The sequence below is a fragment of the Fukomys damarensis genome, unplaced genomic scaffold (genome assembly GCF_012274545.1).
Source record: "Fukomys damarensis isolate Sample0158 unplaced genomic scaffold, DMR_v1.0_HiC HiC_scaffold_38, whole genome shotgun sequence".
In the NCBI taxonomy this organism is placed as follows: domain Eukaryota; kingdom Metazoa; phylum Chordata; class Mammalia; order Rodentia; family Bathyergidae; genus Fukomys; species Fukomys damarensis.
In genome coordinates, this window is record NW_022900950.1 from 45,070,861 (window position 1) to 45,097,395 (window position 26,535).

Genomic DNA, 26,535 nt, shown 5'->3' on the forward strand with positions numbered 1-26,535 from the left:
AAATAAAAGAAAAACCAGGAAATATCACTTACAAATTAGGGGGAAAAAATCAGAGAATTCTTTCTCTTTCCTATTTTCCTATATTATCATCAGTGCCATGGCTTAACAAGACCGCCTTTCTTTTGGACCTGTAATGTTGGGTCTAAATCCTATAATGGATTATAATGGAAGCACAAAAATAAAAGGAAAATATAGTAGTCAAAATTCTAAGAAGTTTGTTGTTTACAGAAATGGACTGAATACTTGCTTCAACTTTGTGGTTTCATTTATTTACTACAAAATTCTAAAACCATGCAAAGCCCCACAGATAATTTGAAAATTACCGAAACCATTATATCCTTGGTAATTCATTTGTTTATAAACAGGCAAAATTATTATTACAGTATTCTTTTGCCAGAGGCACAAACTTAATCACATCTATAATTCAGCATTAATTTATTTGGGTTGTATATAGTGCCATGTACTTCTGATACTGGGATATTTATACCAAGAGATGAGGTGTACACATACAGTAAGCCAGAGGACATGAACCCAAACAACAAACCTAAAAGGTTTTTCTAGAGTGCCATTTTTTTTTTCTTTTGGTATCATGGATTAAACTCAAAACCTTGCACTTGCAAGGCAGGCGCAGTGCCACTGAGCTAAATCCCCAGTTCCAGGGGTGCCAATTTTAATTAAGGTTTGAAGGAAGGGAAAAAAATGTTTAAAATAACTCATAATGAATTTAAATAATTTTTCACTAAAATAAACATGGAATAGGAACTAATTTTAAAGATAAAACAGTAGACTAATGAAATTTCCTAATTTGAGGGAGCCAGTTATTCACCTTGAAAGGAACTTCTCTGCCAGTGGGACACTTTAAGAAACACTCCTGTCTTTTTCTTTTTTCCAGTATATTTGGAAGATTCATTATCTGTCAGTGATTGCAAGGACAGATTTCTCCAGTCAGATCTTGGGGAAATGAAATCTACTTCTTAATTAGAATGTTTTAGTCCTAAGCAAATCCTTTTGAAAACTGAATTCCAACGTTGAATGTCCTGAATTTCAATAAATGCTATAATAATAATGCAAAAACATAATACTTACGAAATAGGAAAATTTGGAATTGTCTAAAGACATACTTTCCAAAAATAGTTAAACAAAAAGTTAGAAACCAGAAGACTATTGCAATCAGAAGCCTATGTGCTATAGAGTCCTTTTACATTAATTTTATTCAGAAATTATAAATAGTAAATTTCAGAGCAATTCTCTTATTTTAAATAGAAAGCCTTAGAAAATATAAAATGATTTAAAGTGGCACTTGTCATTATAGTAAGATTCCCCACCTTTAGACTTTCCTACTCAAGAAGAAAACAGAAGGCAATCTGAGAAGGAAGCGGAGTTGGAATAGAGGTCTCGTTTGCAGGGCAGAGACCTGGATACTTACAAGGCATTGCATGGTATATGCTTGGCCAATACTGCCCGCTGTCTCTCTTTAACCAAACACGAACTGTCCTACAACAGAAGAAAATATGTGCATGAAATCACAGTATTTTAGTCATGGAAGAATAGTGAGATACATAAAACAAACTTCTTAACCTTGTATACATATTAAAAATCCTAGTCCTTAAATTTAAAGCTTTTGTATTTAGAATTGCATGACTCTTTAACTATCTTCCTCATATGTGTATGCATGCATATATGTATGTATAATTATGATAGTGTTAGATAATTATTTTCATTGTTGTTTTGCCTTTCCAAATGTCTGACCTTATCTGCTAGTAGCTTCCTGAGGAATCACTAGGTTTTACTAATAAAGTGGAAAGAAATCAAATGAACTAATAAATGGCATCTAACCCTAACAGAATTATACAGTAAGGCCACAATCATACAAGCCAGACACTTATCCTAAGGGACAGTTTTTCCTAGCATGATCAAGCAATGGTAAGCTCTGAGAATCAGATCTTCTGATCTAGTGGACTGGCTAGGGGCCCTGCAGAGCAGGTATTCCTGACACGAGGGCTGGATAAAATGCCGGGCCAGCAGGCTGGGTAGAGACAGGGCATCCAAGAGAGATCAGAGAACGGGAGCCGAAGACACTGAACTAGTTGGGGACCCCACAGCAGGTTCTAACCAGCCAGAAGGGTCAACCACGAGTTACACTGTCCATGCCATCTTCAGCATGTACCAACAAGGCAAACATAACAAACAAGCTAAGGAACATTACTCTAGAGACCAGAAGAAACAGTACACATCAAATTGAAGGAAACAGTCAAGTTTCCCACAACCAGGAAATCATAGAGGTCACATACCTTGCCCCACATCCTTAAACCACCCTGGGAGTAAAAAGCAGATTGAGACTGGGCATTTATCTATCTCAGAGAGCTGGATACCTAAAAAAGGCTATTTAAGTCATCAATTTTAAATTGTATTGGATCCTTTCTCCTATCTATCATTGAGTATCTTATAAACATGGGCATACCTTGGTACTTGAATGCTTTGAAATTTCATGCATTTTGATTCATAAAATTTGCCCAGTGCTAGTCATTTGTTTAGTACTTGGTGTACAAGCTAGAACTTGTGTAACTGCCTCATGACTTACTATCCTTTCCAGCCAAAACAACTGGTTTGATACTCATAGTTTTTGGTACTTATACCTTCTGGTAACAATTAGTGATGAGTACCTAGGTACTACTGCAGTAAAAGAAACACTAGACCAACTACATACACAATAAAGAAATGTCACTTTCTCTTCACAACCCAAATACCAATAGAGGTTAAAGAATAAACAGTCCCTCTAAAAATCAGAAACAAGAATGCTCACTTTCACCACTGTTATCTAACATTGTTACAAGTCCTAGCCAGGGTAATCAGGCAAATAAATAAAAAGCATTCAAGTTGGAAAGAAGTAAAACTACTTCTGTTTGTAGATTACATAATTCTACATCTGGAAAACCCTTGAGAACTCACATACACATACCCTAAAAAACCCTAAAACTATGAAATAAATTAAGCAAAATTGCAAAGTACAAGATCAGCAAACAAAACCCAGTAGTATTTCTACTGGGAACAGAAACATAACAAGCATTTCTAAAGAAAGAACAGCTCTCAAAACATCTTAACATATACATTTAATCCTCACTGAATATAAACCTTCCAAACCAACTTGTATTAGGGCACCTGATAAATGTTTCCATCTAAAAATAAAATTACATAAAAATGTTATTTTACCTTCTGTGATACAATGGTAGTTTATAAAAGAAAAAAGTGCATCCAAGAGATAAAAAGTATAATTTGGATGGCTAGGAATTCACTAAATAAATGTAAATTTATAATAGAATATTTAGAAGTTTGAAATTTTTTGAAAATCGTACTTAAAAGGCACAACACAAAAAGATTTTTTTAAAAAGCAAAGTATTTACTGATACATTTTAGATAAACATAATGATAACATTCATAGGGAATTTGTACCTGTGCATGAGCTTATTTATTTATTTATTGTGGTTTTTTGAGACAGGGTCTCACTGTGTAGTTCAAAATGCTCTGGAATAAACTGTGTAGCCCAGGTTGGTCTAGAACTCAAAGTGATCCTCCTGCCTCAGCCTCCCAAATGCTGAGATTACAGGCATGTGCCACCACGCCAGGCTGTACAAGAGCTTTTAATAGTAATGGGAAATATTTCCTTGAAAAATTTTCACAAAATATCTGGCCTAAGGTGCAGCTCAGTTTGTGCTTAGCACGTGTAAGGCCCTGCATTTAATGGGGGTGAAGGGGGAGAGAAAAAGAAGAACCAGAATAAAAAGAAAAGAACTGTGATTAAGAGACATATTTAAACTGGGCGTGGTCGCAGATGCCTATAATCCCAGCACTCAGGAGGCTGAGGCAGGACTGCCACAAAATCAAGGCCAGAATGGACTACATATTGAGTTCAACAAGCCTCTATCTCAAAAAACAAATGAAACAAAACAAATTTAAGGCAGTAGAGGTTAGTGTAATGGGAAAGATGCATGCATATCTGTTAAAATGTAGGGTGAGTGTCTATTCAACATACAAAGCCCCACTTTATAACTCAACAGGACTGGAGTTAGGCAGTACTGGACCAAGTAAAGAGAGAGCTTTTTAGAGAAGAGAGACTAGAAATGCAGGATACACAGCAGAAAGTAAAGCAGGGATGGGAGCATGTTCTTGTCAGTGGAGTACCAGGGGAGATGAAACAACAGGTAGCCATCTTGAAAAACAGATCTGGTCAAAGGAGGAGGCAAAAGCTACGGAGGACCTTGTGAGCCATGCAGAAGAGAATAGATTTTGCTTTGAAGGACTGATATTAAGGAGCCAATCACAAAATCATATTTGTTTATTTGTTTGTTTGTGGGGAGACAGGAAGGCCTGGTTACTCTGGAGTAATGGGTTTGGAGGATGTGGCCTGTAAACCAGGCAAAAATGGCAAGAGGACTGAGGATATAGCTCAATACCCAACATGTAGGAAGTTCTGGGTTCAATCCCCAGTCCAAAAAATAAATAGGAGCCACGTGGATGTGGAGTGCTTGTACAAAGTGGTATGTTTCACTAATAAAAGATTCTGGGGAAAGGTATGTTGAATTTATCTTGAATAAGCTGAGCCTGGGGACAATCTACTTAGAGCCGCTGTGGAATGAACTACCATCTACCTGGAGTTCAGTAGTGAGACCTGAGCTGAAAATTAAGATTTGGGAATCACAGCACTTAAATAGTAGATATCAGTGAATAAGAAGAAAAGCAGGCCAGCAGCAAACCCTTGAATAGCATTAATAGCCAATGAGTGTAGAGAGACCATACATTAGGCCAAAGAGACAGAACAGCCTTTTTCTAGGCACAGAATGTGTCCTGATTTTTGGTCCAAAAAAATAAGGTCATTATCATAAACATACTTAAGAACTGAACCAAATTCATTATGAAAATGTGCCTACAATAAAATATCTAAATAGGTCACTTTCCTGGGAGAAAAGAGGTTGGGGGTGGCAACAAACACTATACCACAGGTTGCTAAGCTACTGAATAAAATAAGACAGAGCGTCTATCCATGTTGAAATCCAGGCTTTTAAAAATGTGCCCTAGAATGATGCAACCTTCATTAGTTACCATAGTGATGAGCTTCACTTCCCAAGGGACAATTGTTATTTTTGCCACCAATGAAGTAACTTGGGGTGAGGGGTACAGTGAATCCCACTGTCTGGATGATGAATTTCTAGGGAATACTTCTCTAACAAATTACACACGGCAAAATAATATAAACAAAAGGAACCATCCCCTAGCAATCTGCAAACTAACAGAAAAAGTTTGTGCAATAGGGTGTCAGTCAATGTGGGTTTTCTAGTTAGTTTTTAACAGTGACCGGTTTAAAGGGGAGAAGGTGCTTCTAATGCAGAGAATGTTGTAGGGATTCTTGGGAAAAAATACTTGATTATCCCCCCAAGCTTATTTCACTATTACTAGATTTCTCCAATTACTGTGTTGTTCCCAATAAATGCATTCAGATCACATTTCGTAACTAAATGAAACCCAATCTTCTACAATACCCTGTGTGTCTTTGGTAGCTAGGGTTTCTCCATGGATCGACAGAATTGCTATGTATAAAGTGCCAGCACAATGACAGCCAGGGGTTTAAACTACAGGGGCTCAAGCTGGGTGGGTCTAGCCTCTGCCAACAGCTTCCTTCAATTGTTCAAATTAGTCCCTGCTATAACAGACAAAAACAACTTGGCTGAATCACAGATACCTGGGTGTTTTTTCTTCTCAAAGTTATAGCGATCCCATAATCAGCAGCTGGAAAAAAGATGTGCCTGTTCTACCTCAACACCTTGGGCTTTTAATAGTATTTCAGCTGTAAAAACATTCACAGCTCTTTTGGTCATTTTCAGTCATGTGCAGTTAGCTAGGTGTGCTTATGACAGCCATCTAGCCAGGCGTGCTTATCAGCAATCTCCCCTCTGCATTTTAACCAGCTGGCTTGCTTGCAGGCTCTCTGTTCCTCTCTTTCTCCCTCTCCCTCTCCCTCTTCCTCTTTCCCTCCTTTTCTCTTTTCAGTACTAAGGATTGAACCCTCAGTTTCAGGCATGCTAGGTGAGTGCTCTACCACTAAGCTGCACCTGATCCCAACTCCCCCACCCCTGATTTTTCTTGAAGCAAGGTCTCCTAGAGTTTCCTCTAAATCCAAAGCCTGTGAAAACCTTTACAACTTAGATTTTACAAAATCACAATCAAGTGACGTTATTTTCAGGCTTTTTTTAATGGATAGAAGGAGTTTCAAAATGAGGTTGAATAGACTCATATACAATGAATACAATGTCATTACAATACAAAAAAAGAAAGAAGTCCCCAAAAGGCCTTTAGTTCTGAGCAGTTTTACTAGCGTAAGTATTATCTGTGTCTGTGAACAGTGTTCTTGCATTGTGGACTTATTTTTATACATTTTGGTTCTCTTGAGTTGCAATTTTACTTTTAGTGGTTAATGCTTAAACACAGCTTCCTATCCTGTAGAGATGTGGGTTTTTTACTTCCCAGACTCCCTCATCAAAATTATGTGCATAACTCTTCCTTATTCACAAATTAAATCACACACACACACACACACACACACACACACACACACACACACACACACACACCTGAGGGACCTCCATGACTCCTAGGGTAAAACTAAGCTCCAGGATCATACCTGGCACAAGCCTGTATTAGGACACATCAAGTTAGCAGTTAACGCTAGTTAGCAAGTCCATCTTCCCATGAGACACTGAGTTCTTTGAGGACTTTTCAGATTTTGACCCTTGAAATGTTTTTTATCTTTGATTCTTAACAATCTAATATTTACATTTTTATAACATCTAGTACTTAGTACACAGGAGATGCTTTTAAAAAGGTCCAATAAATACATTTTAAAAAGGGAACAGGAAATAAAGGAGAAAAATGAGCACATTCTCAGTGCAGAGGAACCCAGAAGAACCACTAGGAGCAATGTACCAAAGGATTAGAGGCTGACAGGATGCTGGCTATTCCCATCGGCAATGCCACCTGCTCCTCAGCCAGTGTTCCTCACAGGCAAAAAAGAACTGTGAGTCTAAACCTCAAACTGTCAACCTAAGACATTCAACAGTATGTGAGTGCTTGTCAGTATTACCAAGTAGGAAGAATGTGGGTGATATCATTAGAGGAATCATGTAATTTAAATAATAATAAATATTATTCCCACAGCCTGCTACAGTGGTAGGCATGGGACAGATGCTTAGGAGGGACTTCATGGAGCAGTAAACAGAGCAATGACCCAGTGGCTGCCCCTAGCTGCTTCTGCTCTGAATTTGCAGGTGACTAACTTCTCTCTTTCCAGGGTAGTCAGTTAACCTCAAAACCACAGCAGAGATGTGGGGGGTGTTACTGTTTAATGGGTACAGAGTGTCTTTTGAGATGAAGAAAAAATTCTGAAAGTGGACAATAGTGGTGGTTGTACGTTTTTGTGAATATATTTAGTCACTGAACCACATAATTAAAATGGCTAGAATACTAGTTTTGTTTCATATTTTTCATAATAAAAATTTTAAAAAACAGCAGAAAGTCTATCTCTCTAAAACTAGTTTTTATAGACTTGACAAAGACATAATTAGAAGACAGCTGCGGGGCTGGGGATGCAGCTCAATGGTAGAGAGCTTGCCTAGCATGTATGAGGCCTGGCGTTTGATCCCTACTACTACAAAATAGAAACAAAAACAAAAACAAAACAAACAAACAAAACAGCTGCAGACATAATGGCCCTGGCGCTGATCTGTAAAAGGCATCCTGGCTGAGAATGTCTGAAAAGAATTCACTTGTCCACTACAGTAGGGTGCTTATCCAGCATTCAAACTCAACTGAAATTTAGGGTTTAGAGGAATTCGAATTAGAACTGATATATTACAAAAGAAGGAGCCAAGAAGAGTTTCTGAATGATGTCTGCATGGATTACATAATGAAAAAGGATGTTTCCAAAAGATTGTTCGACAGTAGTGAACAACTTAGATTAGGAAGGAGAAAACTTTTTTTTAATTGAGTTTACTGATACTATGCAGGAGGAAACTTAAAGGTTAGAACCCAGCATAGTGTTCAACATGTTACAGTACATAGTGGCAAGGAAGTAGAGAGGAAGAACCCAGGCCCTTCTCTAAGGAGGAACTGAAGGAAGGGGAAAGAACACAAAGTGGTTGTAACCTTTCTAATCTGGAGTTACATTTACAAAAGATGCTGTTGACCCATATATTTAAAACAAGAAAAGGTGTCACAAAGTCAAAGCACTTTTCTAAGAGAGAAAATTTAAAAATCTTACTGATTTCCATTAGTGTGACAAAACAGACATTCTGAAAGATATTCTGGATCAAAGTAATCAATCTGTCAAGTAAAAAACGAAGCAGAATTTGTTTTTGTTGTTACTTTTAAACATTGCCAACTTACTTAATAACAAAGAATCTGCAGATTCCCTCAAACTGAGTATTAAGAGAATTTTTCACTCAAGTTTTAATCTTAAGAGCTCCTTTTGAACCTTCAAGATCCCAAGTACGTACTTTAATGCATGTTGTGTAGGATATAGAAGTAAAGACAGGTTCTGATTGAGGTAAGGAATCTAATCTACTTAGGCAGAGGGATCAAAGGCCATATCCTTAGTATGAGTGTGAATGAAAAATACCCCCCTGAAGAAAGGGGACAGCAAGGAAAAATGTCTGAAAAAGAAGAGAAGAAGGAGGAAAAAAGGGAAGAGCAGAAAGAAGCTACCTTCTATTAATTGAACCTTATGAAAGACAGAGTCATCTAATAACTGTGTCATCTCAAATGTCTTAGATGTAGTACAGCATAATGCCCCCACACCCTATCCCAGAGGTTGAACCCAGGGCCTCATGTGTTAAGTATGTGCACATCAGCTGAGCTACCTTCCCAGCCCTAAAATTTATTTAAAGAAAACCCCAGTACCCCTACTCAAGAAGGGATGGAGAGGGCAGATATATGAAACAAGATTGGCAAAGGTTAATAATTGAAGCTAAGTGATGAATAAATCACAATTTTTGTGTGTTGTATATGTTTAAAATTGTCCACAATAAGTTGTTTTTAATGGTATTAAACAAGAGGCATAAGAAGGGAGTAGGAAGGGAAGGGAAAGGGGATAGAGGAAAGAAAGGACTGAAGGTGGGGGAAATGACAAAAATAGTTTTTGCAAATGGGAAGGGGACCAAGAGTTGGAAGGAGCAGAGAGGGAGAGGAGGGGGTAGTGGATGAAAAAAAAGAATAAAAAGTAAGATTTATTAAGTACTCATACCAACTCACCATGATAACTGTAATCATGTACTGCACACATGAACTAATAAAAAATTGAGCTCTTGACACATTTCAACAATTGTACATATATATAAACAGTCTCTTGGGAGCACAAGGAATTATGAATAAATGCACAGTAGTGGACATTAGTTCAAGTAGTACTAAACACTTGTCATCTACTTAGCAATTTGAATTGGTTTAATATCTTTTTTTGACATTAATAAATAGCTCACAGGTGAAATACCTTTTACTTCTAGATAAATTCTGTGTCCCTAAAAAGAATGAAGAAGGTTGAATAGGTATGCTTTAAAAAGTTTGACAATTTAAGGGCAATATGCCCAAATGTTAAGAAATTTGTACATAATCCTGCAAGAAAACATTTACAGTTCTCATGTCAAATATTTTCAACATATTTATATTACACAAATAATTGTTATGTAAAGGAGACAATTGCATATAGATTCCAATTAATGATAGCAGTGTGGTAGGAAATGTCTATTTCTGCAGTGTTTACATATATTTCCTTACGCTTTCCTCATTACTGAAAAACACTGATATAAAATAACTCAGATTCCATATTAAATGATGTACATTATTTTGAATATCAGTCTACTCTCCTTTAAGACAAAAAGACAGGTACTTTAAAAAAATTATAAAAGTCCTTAAAATTCTGCCTATTTAAAAAGTAAATAACACCAGTCATATTTTTCACAAATTTTAGATGTACATGACATTCTACATAGTAATACAAAGTATAAAAGAGAAATGTCAAAAAGACAATGACACTACAGCTACACTTTGACAGGTCAAAAAAACATACCATAGTAGCTATTGCTTGTCACAATTATGCTTGATATAAAGTGATGATTTAGAATGAATGGCTACAAAAATTCTCATGTTATCTTGAAAAAACACAGTATACAAATATCCCCTCTCCCCATAATCAACCTTTCTGCCTGTGGGTATTTGAGATACATAATGCATATTCATGAATGTTAATAAATCCCATAAATCAAAATCACATTAACTTTTCTTCCATATTGAACCTTTCTATAAGCTTCTATGGAACTGTGCATCAATACTGCTTGATGTGTCAGAGTACATGGTGTATAAAAAGTGGAGACTGACCCAAAGTAGGAAAATTTATCTCTATGACCGAGGTAATTCATTACATCTTAACCACCCTTGGTTTTAAGCTGCACCTACAGAAAAGTACACAAATAAACTGATTAAATACACACAGAAACCAGAGAAACAGAATCTTCTGCTTGTCAACTTTTATCTATGCTTTTTGTAGGGGAGTGGGTTAAAAGTAACAGCTGCAACTAAATTATTTCCTTAAATTCTCCTTAAGAATTCATTATACTGCAAAAAGACTCTGAAATCCCTAAAAATCTTGAACTAAGGCTGGCAAGCTATGTGGTCTATCACAAAAGGCTATTCTATAATGTAAGCTCAATATGTAAATTACTGTTCTGCATAATATGCACCAGAATCAAGTTAAGCTTTGGAAAAATAAAAGTCTGAGAAGCTTAGCAGTACCCAATATTTTTTACTAGCCAGCATTCTCCCAAAGGGGTTATATGTAATAAAATGAATGAAATCACCATTTTCTGACTCATACAGCATAGCTTTTCATGAATGGGTATGTATGTGGAAAGATGGATTAGCTCCTTGATCTCATTTTAATGAGTTTCTCTTTGTCTTCAAGGGACTATACAGCACAAAAGCTCAATCACTCTGTAGTCATTTAAATCAATCCATTTAAGAGTTTTGAGAAATGCACTGACTTGAACTTATTTGGGCATACTAAATTTATCAAAAATTTAAAGTCAGAGAATAATTTAAATAATATAACATTACTGCTTCCATCCAATAGGCTGTGAAACAGTCAATTCTACTCCTCAATATCACTAACATCTGTCCTGCCTTGGCTAAGCACACTGCTCTCCTTGAAAGCCTCCTTGAAGGACTCCTAACTCCTGCTCTGATCCCTTTTGCACCCAGCCACTGAAGTTATCTTTCCAAAAGGCAAATCTAATTCCATTACAGCTCTTGGAGTTGAGGATGAACTGCGACTGTGTGATCTACCAGGCCCTCTCTACTGCTGCCCTACCCACTCAGCTGCCCAGTGTCCGGAACTCAGAAAACTACCCTTGGTTTTCTAACTCATTGGCTGCCAAACTTGGATTTTATAGGTCAGGAAAAACAATGACAAAATCAACTAACAGGGTGGGGAGTTACAGGGCTGCCAATTTTTTATTTGCCAAGAAAAAATACTTCAAACAAAAACAAAATATACAATTTGTTGGCACTTTCTTTTTGTAAAAAAGATGGGCATTATTATAGGGTTTTAAAACTTGCAAAAATTAAATTATAAAAATAAAAAGCATACTGCCTTGTCCTTTAAAAAATCTTTTACTGTATACTGGATTAAAACTTTAGTGTGAATTTGTTTACAAAAACGCTGCCCAAACTCATCGTATCTATATTTTCCTGCACATGCTGATCTTCCATGGCAGCAGCCTGTCCTCAATACCCGCTCCTTCCTTTCAGCTGCTTAACTAGTACATCCTTCAAAGTTCACCTTATAGAGCTATCCTTTTCCAGTTTTAATGTGCAGAATAATAACCTGGTATCCTGTTAAAATGCAGATTCTGGTCACAAATTCTTTTTCCTGTTTTTTTCTAGAAGTTTTATGATTTTAAGTTTTACATTTAAATATATAACCTGCTTTCTATACATCTCTAAATGGAATTAGGGACTTAAATTAATTTTGTTATGTGGATCACCAGTTGTTCCAGCGTTGTTCGTTAAAAAGACTATCCCCACTGAGTTGCCCTTGTTTTTTCTTCAAAGAGCAAATTGATCGTACGTATGTGAGTCTTTCTGGACTCCATTCTGTTCCATCTGCCTGTTTGTCTAGGCCACGCTATCCCACATGTATCTGGATCAATCGATTATGATCCAAACACAAAGAGCATTCTGTGCAAACGAGAGAGGACCAGGAACCCAGCCTACCTCTTTGGTGTTTGCCTGTTTTCTCTCCTCTGCTGTACTGTGTATCCTTTATCCTTATTACCTAGGATAAATACACTTTGTTAAAGTCTTGTGAGTCCTTTCAATTAACTGGCCCAGGGGTAACTGCTTTAATGATTTTTTTTTTTTTTACATGATTAAAAAGACCTTTCTTACCACAGAGCTCTTTTCCAGGTCAATTCCCTCTTTGCTTTCTATGTTAGGATTGGCATGTCTTCAGTTAAACTGATTACACCCACCAGGTCTACTTTAATACTAACCAGTTAACCGTGGTCAAATAACTAAAATGATTATAAAGTAGGGAGAGTTTGTTTTGTTGTTGTTGTTGTTTGTTTTTTGTGTTTTTTGGGGGGGTGTTTAAAACATGCTTACAAATCAGACTGTTTGTAGTAGTGAGTGCAAGTGTGCAGGTATGAATATGGATTATAAACAGCTGAAACTAAACACTGACCTGAAAATGAGCAAAGGCCAAAACTGTCAACACAAACTAAAATATATGTAGGTACTTCCATAGTCTAAGAAAGGAATTACATTCTGACACCACTTAGGTATGTGAATATCAGAAAATAAGTGGGGAGTGCTAGTATGTTAGCATTCTTCCTGCTACAAAATACCTGAGATAATCAATTTAAAAGAGGAAAGGTTTATTTTGGCTCACAGTGTGAGAGATTCAGTATTGGTTAGTTGGCATTGCTGCTTTGGGCCAGTGCTAGCACATCATGGCAAGAATGTGTAACAGGAAGCCAAGAAGCAAAGAGAGAGGAGGAGAAAAGGGCAAAGACCCAATGTTCCCTTCAAAGTCAAGCCATCAGTGACCTAACTTCCTTCCACAGGCTTGGCCTACAAAGTTCGATCACCACCCCAAAATGCCAGGCAGGCCTTTGGGGACACTTTCAAACCATAACATAATTGAGAAAGTTAAATAACAGTGGCAGATCAATAAGTAACAATATATTGAGCATTAGTTACTGAAGACACATTGTGCTGAATATGCTTTACATTAGCTAATCCTAAAAGCCTTCTAGGAACAAGATCCTGTTCATAATTCCACTTCAGAAGTGAGGAACTGTAATGTGGAAATACTAACCCATCTGTGTGTCCCCAGCCAAGGAGAAGAAGAGCCAGGAATTACCTCCAGGCAGTATACCAGTAAGACCAAAATCTTACAGATTGACTGTCTCACCAGAAATACCTGGGACCAGAAGTGTTTTAAATTCTGGATTTTTGTTGTTGTTGAGGGAAGATTACAATAAGATAATGAGATATCTATACAATGAACTACTTTAGGGATGACACCCAACTCTAAAAATGAAATTCGGTTATGTTTCATATGTTTTATACATACAGCCTAAAAGTAATTGTATCAATATCTTTTTTTTTTTTTTTTACTTTTCTCATATTTATGCCTTTCCTTCTTTACTTTCCCCTACCCTTCCTATTTCCCTTCTCCCTTTGGAGCATTTCTTCCTATTTTACATTATCTATTATGTATTTTGATCCTTATTTACATGAGTTTCTCACACCAAAGAAAATTTGGTATTTAAACATATGTGTCCTATTTAGTTCACTTAAGAGTATGCCTCAATGTGCATCCATTTAGCTACAAATGCCTCTAATTTCTCATTTATGGCTGAGTAGTACTCCATTTTAGGAAAAAAAAAATGACAACAACAAAAACACATCTTTATCCAGGCTCCAGTTGATAGGCAACTGGGCAGTTTCCAAGTTTTAGCTATTACAAACTGTGTCGCTATAAAAATGGGTTGCACATATATCACTGTGATATGATTCTTTTCATTCTTTTGAGAAGATACCCAGTAGGGGAATAGCTGGGTCAAATGGGATCTCTATTCCTAGTTTTTTGAGGTATCTCCATACTGATTTTCACAGTGGTTGTACTAGTCTATACTCTCACCAATACAGAAGGGTTTCCTTTTTCCTACAACCTGGCTAGCATTTTTTATTGATTTCTTGATAGCAGCCATTCTTTCTGGGGTAAGGTAGAATCTCAGCATTGTTTTCATTTGCATCTCTTGAATGACCAGTGATACTAAACATTTTTTCATGTTTATTTGTTGTTTCTACTTGTTTGAGAAATGTCTGTTCAAATCAGATGCCCATTTTTGGATTGGGTCTTTAAATTTAGAAGATTCTGCTTTTTTTTAAAGTTCTTTATATATTCTAGATAGTAGACCTTTGTCTGAGGAACACCTGGTTAAAACAAAAAAAATCACACATTGTCTGTTGTTTCTTTGACAAAATCCAACACTCATTCATGATAAAAACCCTACAAAAAATTGGAATAAATGGTCTTTATCTCAACCTGATAAAAGCCCGTATGAAAAACCAATAGCCAACCTCATTTTAAATGTTCAAGAACTGAAATCCTTCACACTAAAATCAGGAAGAAGACAAGGATATCCACTATCACCATTTCTGTTCAACATAGTTCTGGAAACAGTAGCCACAGCACTTAGACAAGACAAAGAAATAAAAGGAATAAAGATAGGAAATGAATAAGTTAAACTGTCATTATTTATAGATGACATGATACTCTATATAGAGGACCCCAAGAACTCCACCAAAAGTCTTCCAGACTTAAAAACCAAATTTATTAGAGTATCTGGATACAAGGTCAACCACACAGAAATCAATAGTCTACCTATACACAAAACAACAGACTCACTGAGAGAAGAACTGGAGAAACAACTCCTTCCACAACAGCATCCAAAAAACGAAATACCTAGGAATCAACCTAATGAAAGAATCAAAGACCTCTGCTCTGAAAACTATAGCTCTCTCAAGAAAAGAGATCAAGGAAGGTATCAGAAAATGGAAAGACATCCCTTGCTCCTGGGTAGGATGAACCAACATACTTGCCCACACTTCCAAAACTGCTATATAGAGCCAATGCAATCCCAATTGAAATTTCACCAGCATACTTCACAGACCTTGAAAAAACAATCCAAAAATTCATTTGGAACAAGAAGAGACCTAGAATAGCAAAAGCAATTCTAGGCAAGAGATAAGGTAGGGGGTATCAAAATCCCCAACTTGAAACTATACTACAAATTTACTGTGATAAAAACAGCAAGGTACTGGCAAAGAAACAGACCTGTTCAGCTGAACAGATTAGAAGATGCAGAAACAACTCCAGAAGTCTCAACCACCTTGTCTTTGACAAAGGAGCGAAACAACTTCACTGGAGGAAAGATGGTCTCTTTAAAAAATGGTCCTGGAAAAACTGGGTTTCAACTTGCCAAAGATTAAAACTAGACATATCTTTCACCATGCACTAAACTAAAATCAAAATAGATCAAAGATCTAAATATTAAAACAGAAATACTAAACCAGTTGGAAGAGAGGTTAGAACTCTTTAAGACATTGGTAGGAAAAGCTTTCATGAGCAAAACTTCAGCTGCAAGTGAAGGCGCATAAAGAGTCAAGGGGAATGGGGAAAAAAATAAGAACCAAGGTGGTTTATGTAAAGGTGCAAATTTCCAATGATGAATGTCATATTGTATACCTTAAATGTACCAATAAAATTAATTTTAAAAAAAGAATCAATAACTGGGATCTCATCTTATTAAAAAGCTTCTGCACACAAGAGAAACCACCCACAGAGTATATCAATATTTTGTTTGTTCGTCTGTTTGTTTTTTGAGACAGGGTCTCACTATATAGTTGAGACTGACCTAGAACTCATTATGTAGTCCAGGCTGGCCTCGAACTCACAGCGATCCTCCTGCTTCAGCCTCCCGAGTGCTGGGATTACAGGTGTGCACCACCACGCCCAGCTATATCAATTTTTTTTTTTTTTTTTTGGTACCAGGGATTGAACTCGGGTCCTTGCGCTATATCAATATTTTTAATGTGTGTGCACAGCAGCATTTTGGAATTCAGATTTTTGGATTAGAGATGTCAAACCTTGTATCATAAAACTATTTTGGAAGTTGTCATGTTTGGAGAGAGAAATGAATGAGACCAGGAGGGGAAAAAATGGTGAAAATGGAGGACTTCTGACAGAAAGTTCTTACTAATTGGAAAACAGAAGAAAGAGGAGCAAGGAAAATGGTTTACAGGCATTTGAGCATTTTGAACAGTACATTGATTAGATCTGGATTTGGTCACTTCTAATTATGCTTTGAGGTACAACAGACCAAATTCTAAAAAAACAAAACCAAAAACAAAACAAAAATTACCATTTTGTGAAATTTTCAGTTACACAAAATTTCTGTTCTCCACAGGTTGGCATGGAAAATGGTGGCTATTTCATAGTTTATCTATCAACTCTTTTTATGCCATTTAAAAGCTGTGGGCTTTCTTATAGAAGGATATTGTATTCTATCTTACTCTTTCCTCCAACTCTGAGCTTTGTCAGTGTGGATGAAATCCACTTAATCCAAACATAACACATCCCGTTGCTTTGGTCTGTACTTCCATGTTTGAAAATTTCTCCTCGCTTTAGTAAAGCTATTTCTTAACATTTAATGTATGTGGCAAAAATAAAATCCTTTCAGTCTTGAAAGTGCTAACAGATACTGAAAAATTATAAAGCTCTCCTACCTCTTACCTGTATTCATGATATTTAAAAACCAGGACTAGTTTCGGAAACTAAAAGAGAATAAAGATGAGGTCCTATTCCTCAGAGCCCATAGAGCAGAATGTTCATCCACTATTTTCGCAAAAAACACCAGAACTGTGTCTAAGACTATGCTATTAGCTCTTGCTATTCTCGATAGCCTATGCTTGGAAGTAAGGGAGAAAAGACTGTGAAAGAGAAGAATCTTTACAGTTTGTTGATCTTCACTTAGAAAGCTAGACTCAAAAAGTCTGTTGCAAATGGTAGATTTTAGAATGTAATAATATTAACATTTATTAAACCCTTAAACTAAGCCAGTCATAGTTTTAATTACTTTTAAGAATTATTTGCTTTCATCTTTACAATGGTCCTATAAGTTGGCACTAGCACTATGCCCATTTTAGAGATGATGAACAGGCATGGAGAAGTCAAAGTGATTTATCTAACATCTAAGAAGTAAAAAGGAGCCAGAATTCACATCCTGGCAGCCTATCTCTAAGTCCCATGCTTTGAGCAACTACAGTGTGTCTCCTACTTAAATAGAGAAACTGAAATACGGTGCATCAAATAGAATGCACTAGTGAGGCACTAGTGAGACACAGCTGAAGAGCCCAGGTGCAAGTGGTGATCAAAATATATAGTAAAAGTTTACATTTTAAAAGATTTATTGCAGTAAGAGATACACTGCCACTGATCCACCTTCTAAAGATTCCCCCCTCACTTCAAATACACGTCCCACATTTCTTGCCACTTTCCTAAGCAATTCTGAAAGTCCTCCTTCATGAATATTATTAGTTCTACTGTGATAGCTGTCTTGATGTCTGAATCAATTTAAATTATTAACCTTTCACTGTTATTTTTACTTTGGGGAAGAGGCAGAAGTAGTGCAGGGCCAGATCCAGTGAATAAAATGGATGAGGACAGCTGTAATGTTTTTACAAGCCTGACTTTCCATGCGATGGCACTTGGCAGCAAAATTTTTCTGTATTTCTGACTACACCTCATAAAAACATTCAGGAGAGACAACTCCGAGAACTGCTTAAGAAAGTGAAAAGAACAATGGGATAAGCATGTGGAAGCGAGAGGGTGTGTTTTGAGGGGGATTAATGGCAATATGTCTTTTACTGTAGTAATTTTTTTTTCCATGAAGTTTTTTGGTACATTTAAAGCAAACAATACAATTACATTTATCTTTGGGATCTTATACCTTTACATGATACATCTTGGTTCTGGTTTTTTCCCCATATCCCTGCCCTCCCTCCACCCCCTTTACCCTTCATACTATAGTAATTTAAAAAATTTAAACATTTAGCATATATTTTTAATCACCCCTTGTATTACAAACAAATAATGGGGACAAGTGGATCATAAAACAAAAGGTACTTCCTTATTTATTTTCAAAAAGTATAACTTTATCTCACTCCATTTATTAAAGTAAATTTGAGGTAGTTTTAAAGAATTACATGAGTATCTGGAACCAAGATGATGCACATGACTTCCTCCTCTATCATTCTTGATAAAATGTCTCAACTAATTTGATAGGGAACTTTTTCTACCAACTGTTTATTTAATAAGGCCTTCATCCATAAACCTGAACCCTTGAGAAGAGTCAGCAAGAAATGGGAGAGGAAGAGTATGGAGATTAGAAAGTCCACGTCGCAGCCAGTTACCAGCACGTTGACATTAAAACTACTGCTATTTTATCAATTAAGAGCCAGATACCCTACTAGGTGCCTTGAACCACTATCAAATTTCAATATTATCATGTGCACAAGAGAAACACTACTCAGAGTCTAAATAAGACAACAATGTTGTACAGCTAGTAAGTAGCACAGCTGGGATTAGAACACAAGCTTAAAATCAGAATCACTGCACTCTCCATAGGGGGCCAAGACCAGAGCTGGAGAACCACCTGTATGTACCATGCTTCTGCCTGGAGGCCAAGCCAGGGATGGGACATTACCCCAGCAGGTCTCAAGAGGCCAAAGCAGACACAAAAGGGACACTGTTTCTAAACAAAGGCATAATCTGCCCTGCAGCTATCTCCTACCTCCCACCTCCAACCTCCCATGGTCCATATCCCTACCCACACAAACTATTAAAACTCTGAACTGCCAAGAGAAAATTACAATAAATCTAACCCTGCTCAATTTGTGCCTGGAAAAGAACAGAACAATGACCCACACAGTCTGACAAAGCATATTTCAGTTACCAGTACTGAATTAACTAGACTGTGCTTCCCAGTTCAGTGAACAAAGAAATAGCAAACCAGACAGAAGAAAAGACTTAGTATTTTAGGAGAATAGGTAAATTTTGGGTAAAGATAAAAAAATAACACAAGTTTGAAATTTTTAAAATTCAAAAGGGTACTGCATCACTGACACAAAAGTGACTATGAAGCCACTTGTGGTGTTGAACACCTATAATCTCAGGAGATAAGAAGGAAGAAAGAAGGAAGGAAGAAAAGCTGCTGAAGCATGCATGGCTTAGGAGAACTCCACTAATACTATTAAAATGATAAAAAAGTTCATTTTTTTTTTTTTATACCAGGGATTGAATTCAGGAACTTGCACTGGTGAGGCAGGCAGCGGCACCACTAAATCCCAGCCGACAACTTCAAAATTTAAATGAACCAACAGTAAGGGAAAAAATTATAACTCCCAAATCATAAAAAGAATGTTTTTATTTTTTTAAAGAAAAATTTATAAATAAAATGCAACAAATCTCTGGAAAAGGTAAACAAGAGGAAAATATGGCAATCTGAGAACCTAATACAAGATCAAGAATGAGGCCAATCAATGAACACTAATGGGTTAAATATCCCTAGATAATAGAAACCCTACAAACTTGGTGAAAAAACAAATGTCATCCTCTTCCTGGGTTATTAAATGAGGCACTCTGTGCAAAAGTACTGGACATAAAGGAGCTGTACAAAAAATACATCCAATATAAAGAGACACTGTGATACACTCAAAACATTTTTTTTTAATAAAAGAAAAAAGAAAACCCTCTCAGATAAACATGCTCATGATGGGACTGTAATTCATATGTCTTGCTATCAGGAAGCTCTGATTTAAACATGTTATATCCTTACTGGCTTCAATCACAGGTGGTACATGTATGACTGTTCCATCAGGAGATAAAAGACAGTCCAATTGAGTAGTAAAAGCCACCCAATGGGACCATCATGTATGTACCACCAGTGGCTCAAGCCAGTGGGAACATGTTGTTAAAACACCAAAAAAAAAAAAAAATGATTAAAATAAAAAAGTAAAGTCTCATGATGAGCTGGCAAGAAAAGTAAATCCTCAGAAATAAAAAATGAGAAGAAATCATCTTTGACCCAGAAATTCTACTTTGAGCTATTTATTCTACATTCATATGTTATAAGACAAATAACACATGGGTACAATAAATTCAAGATAGTTTTTTCAGTTTAGCATGTTACTTGGCTGCATATACTACAATATTCAATTAGACTGATTTAAACAAAAAAGATCTGGTGGTTCCAGGTTAAGCAACAATGTCTTTAATGACTGAACCTCCATATGCCAAGTCTTCCTACTCTTTAATATAGGAGAAACATCACGTTAAATGAATACAAGGTTTGAAAGATTATATATATGATGTGATCTTAACTATAAGTAATAATATCAAAGAAAAAAGAATCATAGGTAGATTCTTATTTCTTCCTTCTTAAATTCTTTTATACTTTCCATATCTTTCATAAGTATGTAATATGTGTACAAATGTAAAAATATGTATAAGGTGGGCATGGTGGCACACACCTCTAATCCTCAGCACTCTGGGCAGCTGAGGTAGGAATATCCTAAGTTTGAGCCCAGCCTGGACAACTTGGTGAGGCCGACTCAAAATAAAAAATAAAAATAAAACCAAGATATATCATGTAAAGATAAATGATCCCAATGATAAATGTAACTGTTTGCTTTAAATGTACCAATAAACTTAATGGGAACATAATCAATCAATTAATTAATTAATTTTGAAAGGCTGGGATAGACTCAGTGTGAAAACCCCGGGTTCGTTCCCCAGTATTGCAAAAACAACAAAACAAAACATGTGTATCAAAAAACCAAAAGGAAGTGTTACTGCACAAGAGAAAGGGCTCAATCATATCTTGGCCATAATGCCTTAAGTTCTTTTCTCTTGTTTTCCAATTAGGTTATTTCATGACAAATTGCTCTATACATGAGGTTTTCTAATTTCCCCACCACACACAGAGCAGCATGTATAAAAAGGCACAATGCTGTTGATGACAATCTTCTATATACAGTTAGCACTGTATAAGCTGGACAGTTCACAGAGCATTGTATGTGCCTTTATTACTGGCTATAATCCTTATATTGTAGATAGGTAAGTTAATTAGATATCTTGTAGGCAGTTGGACAGGAGGGACCTCAAGGAATCAACATGAAGGATAATAGAGACACATTCCCTGAAGGTCAATATTATAAAAAATAGAGAAACTACTACACCCATGTCCATCCCCTAGGAATGAAAAGCAGTGACTGATATTCTAACTAGGTATCAATCACCTGGGTGGGGATCCTTAATTATCCCTTCTAGAAAAGGTCCCTGACCCATCCCTTACCAAAAATCCTTGTTTCATTGTTTGTTCATTGTGACTTGCTTCCCTGTCTGTTCCCCATTTAATCAATATTAATTAAGTGACTATATTTGCTGTAATCTTCCTTATTGATTGATCAAAGTTTTGTCCCACCTTATGATTTCCCATTGAAGCACTACTGTACTCATAATCTTATGAGTTGACTATAGTTTTGTCCTACCTTGAACCCACCTCAACTCCTGGCTTTGCTCCATAAAAATGCTCTGGGAGACCCAGCCATACCTCTGCTGGGTATCTTTCCAAAAGAATTACAAGAATCATATCACAGTGATATATGCGCATCCATGGTTATAGTGGCACAGTTTGTAATAGCTAAAACTTGGAAACAGCCCATCTGCCCATCAGTTAGAAACTGGATAAAGCAGAAATGGTTTTTCTATTAAAATGGAATACTACTCAGCCATAAAGAATGAGAAAGTAGATTCATTCATAGGAAAATGGATACATTTTGAGGATATACTCAAGTGAAATACATAAGTCACACAGGTGTAAATACTGAATAGTTTCTCTGGTGTGAAAAACTATAATAGTACACAAGATCCTAATGAGATAATTAGCAATGTGAAATAGGAAGAAAAGGGCTAAAGGTGTAGGGAAAGAGGGAAGGGTAGGGGAAAGGTAATAAGGGAAAAGAAAAAATATGAGAAAATGAAAAAATGGACATAAAGTGTTTGTAAATGGGGAGGGGAGGAGGGGGTGAAGGGAGGGCAGGGACAAAGGGGAAAAAATGAGAACCAAGACCTGTCATGTAAAGGTACAAGATTCCAGTAATGAATGTAACTGTACTGCATACCTAAAATGTACCAATAAACTCAATAAAAAGAAAAAAAAATCCTCTGAGAAACAGGGACCTAGACAACCTACTTTCAAGTCTCCCTTTTTTCTCTCTTAGACAGAAGCTACCTTTTTCTGAATAAATTTTGCTTACTCTTAACCTCTGTTCCTAGAATTTGATTTTAGAGAATATGAGCTTGTGTTTCTAACAGGTTTGAGAATTGCATCTATTCCCCTTGTATCATGTATAAACAAATAAAGAAAATAAAAATAAGAAAGTAGACTGTTTTGCAGTGAGGAACTTAAAATTTCAATCATCCCAAAGCCTGTCTCACAGATGCATTAAACTGAGAAATGTAAATACAACTGGCCCTAACGCCATCCTCTTTTCATGCACCATACTTCAGAAACATAACATGAAAACAAAGTATACTGCATCAATTTCCAAGGAGCTCAAATTCCTTTAGATATTTCAGTAATACCAGTAACCATCTGTGCTCCTCAGTCTATTGCAGACCAAATGAACATTTAGCAACCAGAGCAAGTCTATACTGTCCATTTGGAGTGCCTCAGTGACTTTCATCTATTACCATCCCCGGATGAGAACATCCTGCATGACTTCCCACATGCAGAGTAGCACTTATGCACTGGTTTCAATAGACTTTTCCCAAGACTGTCTTCTGTACAGCTTAAAACTAAAAATTTGAGTCTCAGATTTTCCATCTCAAGCTGTAGAGGACCCAAGAAATAAGTGATTCAACATTCTCATTTTTGACACAAAGAAACTGTCAGTGTAAAAGATGTACTGCAGTTATAAACAAAAATAAATGTTCCATAGAGCGGGCTGGGGATTTAGCTCAGTGGTTCCACGACCTGCCTCGAAAGCACAAGGTCACGAGTTTGATCCCTGCTACCCACCCAAAAAAGAAGAAATGTTCCATAGAGCACACAAAGATGTTTTCAAAGGAGATCTAAAACCCTGTAAGAAGGTATCCTGCTGCTCAATCTTAAGAATTATGATCCTATTTTTAAAATGCTAGTCAATCAGTTTCTAAGACCCTTTTTATATATTACAAATCCTCCAGTAAGAAAATTCTCCTTGGTTGAATTCAATCAGCAAGGCTGAGTGGTGTGGCTTAGGTGGATAGGGATTACCAGGGATGTGTGAGGTCCTGGGTTCCATGCCCAACACTGGCAGAAAAAAAAAGAAAAGAAAATTTTAAATATAATCTGCAGAGTAAAGCAGCTAATAATTAGCATCTGTGACCCATCAAGGGCTCTCTTAGGTCATCTAGTTTTCCCTTTTCTTTTCCTAAGGAATAGAAACCAATCTTTGCCTTTTTTGTAGCAGCCATTTTTAGTGATTGGTAGAGGGCATTAAAGGTAGGAATTTGTAAACAGGAGATTCACTCAAATAAAATTTTTGTTAGATCTGTTTCACTTTGTTTCAAACTTTGCCATGTTGGCCACATAATTTATTAAATGTCATATGCTTTATATACAAAATTAAACTATAAACATTCATGATGCTGTCCATGAAAATTCAGGTTTGAGCCACACTGCTGGAGAAAGAGAAGCTGGAATTTGAACCAGACCAATCTCATGCCATACCTTGCCTTCTTTCTGCCACTCAAACTTGCCATGAGCACTTATGGACCACGGAAAAAGATTCAGTCTTACTGTCAAATCACTGATGCTCTGAAGACCGACCTGTACTTCATTCTCTCATTTAAGAGTTACAGATGCCAAGTGAAATTCTAAAATATTCTTTCCCCTCAGTTTCTGTTCTCCTCAGAACCTTCCTAGGAGCCACTGGTGTGGCAAGACCACACTCAGCTGGCTGCCAGGGTGCTTTGGACCACCCAGCTATGAACAAAGAGTTCACTAAAAATCTTTATCTGGGCTTATTTACCAACTCATAAACAATAACGGCAATACCATAATAACTAAGCAGAAGTAACTCATTAGAGGGCTAAATATCAATGCTGTATCTATGAAAATTCCCTCTGTTGCTATCAGTTTCCTTCTGGAAGTGCTGGCTGCACCTCTTCCTTGTCCTGTCAGCATTTCACCTTCAGCCGGGGCTGGCAGCCCTCTCTGCTGGCTGATTTTGGCTGAAGGCCACAGGATTTTAGTTGGCCTCAGTTATATTTTTGCTTAGCTCTCAAGTCCAGGGAGACTTTTTTACAAATGAGTGCCATTTTGTTACCAAACTTCTGAAAACCTCTGAATTGAGGAATATTTTAACTGACTCTTTGAACAGATACCAAATTTTAGTGGCAGTTACCTCACAGTGAAGCAGGACAATTTTGTTTTGTATATTATAAACACCAGGGTTTTTCAAAAGAATATTACTTTTAAGTTAGAAATATACCATTTCCTCTTATTACATAACTGGGGCTAAAATATGGCAATATTCCTTTTCAGCTTTAAAAGAAGGCAAATTAAAAGTCATCTCCCAAACATTCACATACACAGATGTTGTGCATATGTACGTTTGCAATAGTCTTGGGTGCTAGGGATCAAACCAAAGTCTTACCCATGCTAGGCAAGTACTCTAACATTGAGGCACATGCCCAGCCCTACACGTACTCTTAACTGAGAGGAAAACATCATACCAATACTAGGAATATATATGGTTTGATCAGAGTACATTTATATAAAGATAGGAAAAAACAAAGTGCGTTTCCAATTCTCTCTTACACTCACACTTCTGACATCACAAAAAAACATTTCTCTAGCAGGCACCCACTGAGTCTCCTCTAACACAGTTCAATTTTGACCCTTATTACTTAGAGCGAGGATCAGATCCCAAAGGTTAAAGGCTCAGTTTCATAAGACTACCCCTCTTTCCATCAGATGTCAATCCCAAGTCTCAGGCTGCAACCTGTGTTTCTGACCCATCAGCTATCAATCTGGGTTCCCAGATCTCCTCCCCAGGTTCATGACATATATCACAGAACTCGGGGAAACACTTTTTTATGCATTCAGGCAGGAGGAACAGAGTTCAAACCCAGCCTTAGGCAATCTAGTGGACATATAATGAGACCCTGTCTCAAAATTTCAAAAAGGGCTACGTATAAATTCAGTGTTAAGGCTCTGAAAATGGGAGGAAGGCCAAATATACAGTATTTTGCAATATCACAACTTGACCAGAAACTGCCAAGTCTAGTTTGAATAATGGAAGTGTGTATCTGCAGATCCTTGCCACCCCTGCCACCATCATCTTGGTCAAAGCCAACATCCCTTCTCCTATCTGGTCTTCCAGCCAAGAGCCACACTCTGCATCTAGTTCACTCTCAGATAAGTGCATGTTCATAATAAAACAAGTTAAATCTTGGCATTGCTCTGCTCAAAAATCTGCAGTGGCTCCCCATTTCTTTAAAATAAAAGCCTGAGTGCTCACAACATGCCACAGCAGCCTTTCATTTTGTGGCACCCTTTGACCTACTAGCATTCGCATATCCTCTCCCTCTTCCCTCCAGGGTACACTGACCTCCCTGCTGAACCAGAGGCAGGGCTGCCAGAAGACTTCCATGCACATCATTCCACGTGACTTCCTTATGCCTTTCAATCTTTGCTCAAACATCACCCTCTCAATAAGAACTACTCTGGCAATTCCTGTTTTAAAAAGTAGAAAAAGCTCAACTTTTCTCCAGCTCAAATCATATTCTTAGTCCATTAACATTGCTTGGTTTTTCCATAGTGCCTTTTCATTTTATAACTATTTTTTCTTTATTTATTATGATTATTGTTTATTTCTTCCCAGAAACATAGAAGCTCCACAGTGACAGGGATCAGTGTACAGTGCCCAGTACAGAGACAGGGACTTAACTAATATTTGCTGAATTCATACGGAATTAAAGTAAAACAAGTAAAGCAAAAGTGGCCTGGTAATGCAGTCACATCAGTATCTCAACATTGAAGATTCTTGTAACTGGTAGCAATGAAAGGAACTAGTAAAAAGAAGCAAATCAAAAGTCACAGAAGTACAGGCCCAATGATTCACATCTGTTTATGGGGACAGGACTATAAATAACCAGGTAATGTTTAAGACAGAGATTATCTCTGATCAAATAGGAACTCCTCCTTTTAGTAAGTTCATTCATTCTATCATAATCTGTTCACAATCTGTCTACAACTGTCCCAAGAGAAATAAGTGCCCCAAGTACCTCAGCTTTGTTTTTTGGTACCAGGGATTGAA

At 36.9% G+C, this 26,535-nt stretch overlaps 1 protein-coding gene across 5 annotated transcripts in view; it reads right to left on the reverse strand.

Moving 5' to 3' along the window:
• The window catches only part of Wdfy2 (WD repeat and FYVE domain containing 2), a 160,552-nt gene that overhangs the window by 98,086 nt on the left and 35,931 nt on the right, over positions 1-26,535 (reverse strand). For 4 of the 5 annotated variants that reach the window (XM_010636954.3, XM_010636949.3, XM_010636950.3 and 1 more), the window contains exon 2: positions 1,427-1,494. Coding sequence is in view for 3 of the 5 variants with exons in the window: in XM_010636949.3 (XP_010635251.1) it covers positions 1,427-1,494 (68 nt within the window). In the remaining 2 variants the exon portion in view is untranslated. Of the gene's footprint in view, positions 1-1,426; positions 1,495-12,309; positions 12,371-26,535 lie in introns of all 5 variants that reach the window. The other variant, XM_010636952.3, reaches the window with a different exon arrangement.